Below are 7197 nucleotides of genomic sequence, written 5' to 3' on the forward strand. Positions count from 1 at the left end.
TCTCTCTCCCGCTCTCTCTCTCGCTCTCTCTCGCTCTCACTCTCGCTCGCTCGCTCATTTTCTCGCTCCCCGCTCTCTCACTCATTCCGCTCCTGCTACACCCCTCCCACCGTAGGTCTTTTTGCCCCTTGAAGCTTGAAGAAACAGTTTTATAACTGCGAGGCTTTTCCGTAGACGCTGCAGAAGTTTTTTTTAAGAAATTGTTCGTATAACCAAGTTAAGTACCTACACCTTGACAATAAAGGAATAAAGCCTACCCTCTGTGAGTTTTGGGACTGATTTTGAAAAAGCCCGCGAAATGTGTAGTGAGTCGCAATGAGGTTGGTAGCCCTTAATGTGTTCGCCCCAAAACAACAAGACAACAATCTCTGACGTCATTGTTCATGTTGTTTGAGTGTTTGAGTCATCTTCTAAGCTAGAGTTGCATTCCAGATTCCAGTGCAAAGTTCCAGTTTATAGGCCACACACAAGCGCGAAGATAAAAATTTGTGTCAGTTACCAGTTACTACCCATTATCGTTAAACATGTCGTCACAATTGGATAGTATCCTTTTCAACTTGCCTTTGACCCTTTCAGCTGTCAAATAACTCGGGCCTTTGTGATAGATAAGCTGATATTTTGTTCTGGAATTTAAGTGTGTATTTTAACTGTATTGCATAAATTCTGGAACAAAATATTTCAATGTCTTTCTTCTTCACTCAAATGTTCTTATGGTTACATAACCTTGTTGTGTTTGGGCCCTCTGTTTACACTAATTCCAATGTTTATTTGTCTGATATATTTTTTTTGTGACAGTTTAATTTATTTATCACTTGGATATTCTTTGTTGTACACCTCATGTATAATCCTTAACCATTTACCAGAACATCTCTTTAACCTAAAGTTTGCTGTGAAGGAGTTAGAGCGCAACTCAAAAAAATGCGAGAAAGAAGAAGCCAAAGAGAAAGCGAAGATGAAGAAGGCTATCCAAAAAGGAAACAATGAAGTTGCTAGAATTCATGCCGAAAATGCTATACGCCAGAAAAATCAGTCTGTGAATTATCTTCGAATGAGTGCTCGTGTTGATGCTGTTGCCAGTAGAGTCCAAACTGCAGTGACTACCAGCAAGGTTTGTTCATTTAACTAGTTATCTATTGACCTTAGCTTTAACAGAAAATGCAACAACAGTTGTTTCAATTTTCGTGCTATTATTGTTTATCTTTTGCTCCAGGTTACAAATTCTATGGGAGGTGTGGTGAAAGCCATGGATGCTGCTATGAAGTCTATGAATTTAGAGAAGATATCAAATCTTATGGACAAGTTTGAATCACAATTCGAAGATCTGGATGTCCAGAGCTCATACATGGAGAACACTATGTCGCAGACCACAACGACTAATGTTCCCCAAGCAGATGTAGACCAGTTGATGCAGCAAGTTGCAGATGAAGCAGGGTTAGTACTTTTGTTTCTCATCTCACTGATTCACTTGTCATCCATTAACTACCCTCCTTTAACTATTGTTTATTTTTGTATTTAGCTTGGATTTGAACATGGAGTTGCCCCAAGGACAGACTGGCTCTATTGGCACATCAACTCAGGTTTCCCAGGAGCAAGACGAGCTCACACAACGGCTATCCCGATTGAGGCAAATGTGATAAGTAAGTAGAGTTCTTAGTTATGTGGAACATGAATTGTTGTCTACTTTACCTGATAAAGTTGCAAAGTACTAATTTAAATGGTCTTTAGTAACAGTATTTCTTTCTTTTTAAAGATCTTGCGCGCTCTTCATTTTATCCATCTATTAAGCTTGCCTAGAGTATGGCTTTCATAAATTCTTAATTTGTTTATAATATTTTCATTTGTTTCTGCTATAAATAAATACTATGCTCAAAAATTAATTTTTTTCTTTGTTAGATCAAAGAATACAAAATCAACTGTCTTGGTTTGAAGCAAAAAAAAATATTCGAAATCTTCTTCTTTTGCAATAGGAAAAACAAATATTTTGGTATTCAGTGTGTTCAGAGTGCTGAGTACTATTAATCAAATATAATTTATGAGTAGCTGGCTATTCATTTTTATTCGAAACCTATTTTTGTTCAATAGGGGAAAGGAATTGAACTTTTTTTTTGACTTGTCAGTGTTATCACACAAGAAGAAGCAGATACTTTTATTTTCTTTTTAATTTTATTGTGATATTTGTAGTTGTACCAAAAGCTGTAGTTTTCTTCACAGACAAATATTTTCAAGCATGCTTTGGGTCCAGTGAAATAATGCTTAGTCTTTTCAATTTCTTCACCAGTTGTATTAGTGACTTATATTTGTTATATTAAAACAATGAAAAAAAGAAAAACAGTGTCGTGAGGTGTTAAATTATTTATAGACCTCCAACTTATCAACAATAAGGAAAATTCTGAAAACTCAACGTCATTTTTACTATCACAGACAATTATTCATACTAATATGTAACCATCATAACCATCTCAGTAGTTGCCCTTACTGATACACTTTTAGATACATAATACTTTCTTGGCAATAGCTGCAGATGAATCACATTTCAGAAGATTGTAGTACCACAAAGCTTCATTGCCAAGTTGTTGCACAGCAAGATAATGGCCTGGAGAAGTTTTACTGTCTCCCACCTTTGCACATTCCACACAAATATGTAATGCTCTTCCAAAAATCAACTGGAAACTTGCTGGCTCTTTGAGAAACAGACGGATACAGCTTTGAAGTATTTGTGAAGCAAAAGTATAAGCGTGACATTGAATGATCTGAGGCAAAAGTGTCACCAATGCCTGCATTACATGTACAACTGACTGAGGGGACATAACATCTCTGCGCTCAAACAGCAGCTCTGGAAGAATAGCAGGAGTGGCAAATACATCTTCCATATCATTTTCAATTGAGACTTCCTTGCAGATGTCCATAGATGTAACAATTGCAACAAGCAGGGGAGAAATTTCATCTGATGGTAACTTTTTTACATCAAGACGCTGAAACAATTCAATTTAAAGTTCACTGCAGTGTCTTTTGGGAAACTAACACAAAAACAAGTAGGAGGAAATTTTGTAAAGGATAAATTAATGGCCTGGTAAAAAAGTATAAAATATAAATAAAGTATAAAATATAAATCAAAAGCCTCACTTACCTCTAGTGCTTGAAGAGCATTTACAACTATGACTGTTTCCCTTGATCCAATGAAGCGTATAAGGAGTCGCAAAGCTTGGGAGGATGCAGGCTGTGGTAGACGTTCTACAAGACTTATTATACAGTCAAGGTGGGCTCTGCAAAGGATATCATTGGAACGATCCCAAGCTGCTTCCTCCAAAGTACGTAGAACCTCAGATGCATTTTCAACAGAGCACACCCTTGGTAATAGCAGTAATTTATTCTGGAGTAAAGAATGATTACTTAGCACGTCAGAAGGACTATTTCTGGTTTTAAAACCACTCCCTTTTTTTTCTGGACAGAATAGATGCCATGATTTGCTGAAATTTGCCAGCCAGTCTGTCTTGCGGTTTTCAGTCCACTGAAGAAATTCCAAAACATACCTGTCCAAAGAAAATAAAAAGATAAGAATGACAAAAAATTTGATAATGAACTTTTGAAAAACTTAACCTTGTAGGAACTTTACCCCTGAGCATGTGTATCTGGGGAATCCAGGAAGGTGGTTAAGGCAGGAACACATCTCACAATGACATCTTTCTCAAGATGTGGATATCCTGGCTCTATTAATTGTACAAAGAGTTGAGCACAATTCACTACAACAGCTGCACTGTCTTTATTTGCAAGATAAGGATCCAGAAGGCCTGAAATCAGATTAAATAGTTAAGTAATTCTTGTATTTTACAAGAAAATGTCAGGGTCTTAACAAACAGCCATCTTACTAAGTTGCGTGAACAGTTCTTGATCAGTCTTAGGAGTATACTTCCTGAGAACCTGCAAAATAGTGGCAAGCTGTGGTGGTTGAAAGTGAGGAAGTCGTAAGAGAAGGTATTGAGCTAGTTTTCTGTTAACAACTACTCCACCTTCAGGTGCAAGAGCCCTATCAAGTACAAGTAAGGACTGAACAACCACCAATGTATCTTCATCTCGAATAGATTCATACAGTCTGAGGAGAATGATAAAATAAATCAAGAGGAATATGACAGAGCACATTAAGCTTAAATAATGTGTTTTATGGGACCAACCTGTTAACAAATCCTTTTTCTTCGAGAAGACCAGGAGCGGTACTGAAAACTTTTCCACAAGCACTTACTGCTGTCCTCCTAACGCGGGGATGAGGGTCTCCCAGTGCAACTGCAAGAATGTCAGCAGCATAGAGTGGAAGAAGGGGAGGCAGCACGCTGACACCCCAAACACCTAGACATTTGACCTCAGGATTTGGGTCTCGACAATCTCGTATAACACAATTTGCAGCCAACAAAGCGGCATCTGGATTTTCCTCACAAAGTCTGAAAGCCAAATTACAAGTTTAATTATGAAAACAGAAGTTGTTTGACTGACATGTTCATGTTGGAGAAATTACTTTTGTAATGTTGCATATATACGACGTTTCACATCCAAGTTGTGTGATGGTAATAATTTAACTACTGGGCCAATGAGACAACTCTTATCCCCTGGAAGACAGGCAGCTTCTTGCATCTGTAATAAATTAATTTAAAAAAATGGAATTAATAGTAGCAATCAGAGAATTTATGTATCTTTAACCAAAGCAAAGAGACTCTATGAACTAAACAATACACTCACTTGTTGTAGGAGGACCAATAAATCCTCTGTGTTATCATTGTGACTCGCCTCTAGGAGGTTGGCAGTCAGTTCTTCCAATGACATGGCGTTGAAACTTGAAGTTTGAATAGGGAACAAGTGTCACAGTACTATGAAAGTACATAAATAAACAACATTTCTAACTAAACAACACAATATGTCAGGTCAGGTTATAGTTGGTTAATCACTTCTGAGCGCTTTTTCTCCCATACAGACGCCATATTCGTTGAGCACTTTCTTCCTTTCTTTTTCTCTTTTTCGTTAGCGCTAGAGAAAAAATGAAGAAAAAGAAAAGTTTACCCCCCGCCCCCTCAGTTGTAGATAAGCTGAGATAAACCTGGATAAACGCTTCAATTAATTGTATTTTCTAAACTAAGTCGGAGGCAAAGAGTCAGCAAAGGGTTAGTATATTCCCCTTTTCAAGTGGCACTGTTGTTAGTAAAAAAAAATGTCGTAAACGCGTGGGTACAGTAGTTATCGTTCTGTCAAAGCCTCTATTGACAGCAGAAGAGTTTGTTTATTTTGCTTCTGTTTTCAAAAACGACGTGCTATGACTTGTGACTCTTAGATTTTGGATTGATTTTCAGCAGTAGCTCCTGTATTGTTACAATTTTTCCAAAATTAGTTTGATTTCGAGCTTCAGTTTAACATTTTTTGCAGAAATTTAGGTTAGAAGTACTGTGTGGAAAGTAAGTGAAAGCTCTTGGCTTCTACCCCTCTTTAATTGTAAATGGGTTCCTCCTGAAAAAACACTGCCTCTGCAATTCTTCCAATCTAAAAATCTGTAAAAAGTAGTCTTTGTCTTTGTTGAACCGAAAACTTTATAAGATTGACTTACATGTCTTGGCTTTGTATTTTTTCCAGTCATGCTCTAGTGAGCATTGTGACATGTTTGTTTAAGATGCTTACCTTTACATTCATTTCAGCTTTAACTGATAATGCTACTTCTCATAGTAATCAAAGTCTCGATTGAGTAATGCCTTCTTGATTACTGGAACACCATGGAGGAGGCAGCACAAGCAGAAGAAGAAGATTTTCCTGGCCGTCTTCTTCATCAGGTTGGGAAAAGTTTATTACTGAATTACATTAATTTTTGCAAGGACGAAAGGAAATTACAGTTTTAAAACTTATATTTATTTTTTTTATTTAGGCTGCATTGTGGGATAATGCAGAACTTTTAGAAGACCTTCTACATGGAGACCAAATTGCCCACATCAATAGTCAAGATTCTTGGGGGCGAACACCATTGCATGCTGCTGCCACTAATGTGAAATCTCGGTGCCTTCCAGTTCTACTTCGCGCTGGAGGTATGATTAAGAAAACTGTATTAACTTGCTCAGTGTATCCTGATGGTCGGAGAGACACACTGACTTTGAATCAATATAAATGATTTTGTTGAGCTGTAACTCTTTTTTCCCCAGCAAATCCTAATATTTTTTGTGGACCACGTGATGAAAGAAGGGTCTGTATGCAGTCTGTAGTAGTTTTTAATAAATTAGCGTGAACTGGTTTTAATCTCTACATTTTAAATTTTAGACACCCTTGCATGTGAGTGCCGTTCATGGCCATGTCAGCAATGTTCTTCAGTTGCTAAGACATCATGCTGACCTCACTGCAACTGACCGCCATGGACAAACAGCTAGAGATTTGGCAGAAAAAGGGGGTCACCACGATGCTATGGCTGTCCTCAAAGAAGCTGCAGGTTAGTGCATATCAGTTTTTTACTTTTATATAGTTAACAATAATAAAAGTTATTGCAGTAATTGTCAGATTAATTTTAGATTTTTCTCCATTGTTGTTTACAAATTGGGAATTTTTACTCTATATTTCAGAAATAATGTTTGTGTTTTTGGTATGTGATCCAGTCCATGTGAAGTCTCTTCTCCTTTTACAGTTGATGTTGTTTACCTTTCTTTCAGAAGCATGATTCATTGATGAGTGTGTTTCCACATTTTATTCCTTTTCACTCGTGCCAATGTCTTGCTGTGTTATCTGTCTGGTCCATTTTACAGCCTCTTGTGCATGTTTATTCTCTTCTGATGTACCTTCTCTCGTGGTGCGCTCATGTGAGGTCATTCCCCCCATGTCTCCAATGCAGAATTCTGTTGAACGATGACCATGTCCGCAACTATTATTTATTCGGTTCCCATCGGTCCTGTGGTGGCCGCCGCCGGTGGCGTTGCGTGGCCTTGTCGGCCTTGTCACGTAAATAGCAGGCCCGGTCCCGGTGGGGCCACCAGCCACCACGGGGCCCGCGCTCGTTGGCACCAAAAGGGCGGACGGTGGGGAGCGGGGAGCGGGAAGGGCTGCTGGCAGGACGAGCCGGGCAGGGCAGGGCCGTTCGCTTTGCGCCGGCCGCTTCCGATAAGACGCGCCGCGGTGCCACCAAGGTTCCGCAGACAGACGGCCACCGCGCGCCGAAGGTCCTAAAGACTTCCTCTTGCCCCCCCC

General features: G+C 38.9%; 3 protein-coding genes across 3 annotated transcripts in view; 2 read left to right on the top strand and 1 right to left on the bottom strand.

The window, feature by feature from the left end:
• The first annotated feature begins 352 nt into the window (after positions 1 to 352).
• LOC113203086 (charged multivesicular body protein 1b) lies at positions 353 to 1877 on the top strand. The gene is made up of 5 exons (XM_026417577.2): positions 353 to 543; positions 864 to 1108; positions 1211 to 1431; positions 1517 to 1637; positions 1751 to 1877. The coding sequence occupies exons 1-4, from the start codon at positions 525 to 527 to the stop codon at positions 1632 to 1634; spliced, it is 603 nt and encodes a 200-aa protein (XP_026273362.1). The 5' UTR covers positions 353 to 524; the 3' UTR covers positions 1635 to 1637; positions 1751 to 1877.
• A 166-nt stretch (positions 1878 to 2043) lies between these two features.
• On the bottom strand, positions 2044 to 4970 carry LOC113203083 (AP-4 complex subunit beta-1-like). Its single transcript, XM_026417574.2, has 7 exons — positions 4729 to 4970; positions 4508 to 4623; positions 4170 to 4433; positions 3867 to 4090; positions 3614 to 3788; positions 3128 to 3530; positions 2044 to 2972 (listed from the first exon to the last, which is right to left on the bottom strand). Exons 1-7 carry the CDS (start codon positions 4810 to 4812, stop codon positions 2487 to 2489), a joined length of 1752 nt encoding a protein of 583 aa, XP_026273359.1. The 5' UTR covers positions 4813 to 4970; the 3' UTR covers positions 2044 to 2486.
• Positions 4971 to 5008: 38 nt separating this feature from the next.
• Positions 5009 to 7197, top strand: part of LOC113203077 (leucine-rich repeat serine/threonine-protein kinase 1) — a 16183-nt gene continuing 13994 nt past the window's right edge. The window contains exons 1-5 of the mRNA XM_052270130.1: positions 5009 to 5147; positions 5673 to 5804; positions 5897 to 6053; positions 6168 to 6208; positions 6283 to 6448. Of these exons, the coding sequence (XP_052126090.1) occupies positions 5748 to 5804; positions 5897 to 6053; positions 6168 to 6208; positions 6283 to 6448 (421 nt within the window). The 5' untranslated portion in view covers positions 5009 to 5147; positions 5673 to 5747. The remainder of the gene's footprint in view (positions 5148 to 5672; positions 5805 to 5896; positions 6054 to 6167; positions 6209 to 6282; positions 6449 to 7197) is intronic.

The sequence above is a fragment of the Frankliniella occidentalis genome, unplaced genomic scaffold, assembly GCF_000697945.3.
Source record: "Frankliniella occidentalis isolate FOCC.00 unplaced genomic scaffold, Focc_3.1 Scaffold111, whole genome shotgun sequence".
Classification (NCBI taxonomy): Eukaryota; Metazoa; Arthropoda; class Insecta; order Thysanoptera; family Thripidae; genus Frankliniella; species Frankliniella occidentalis.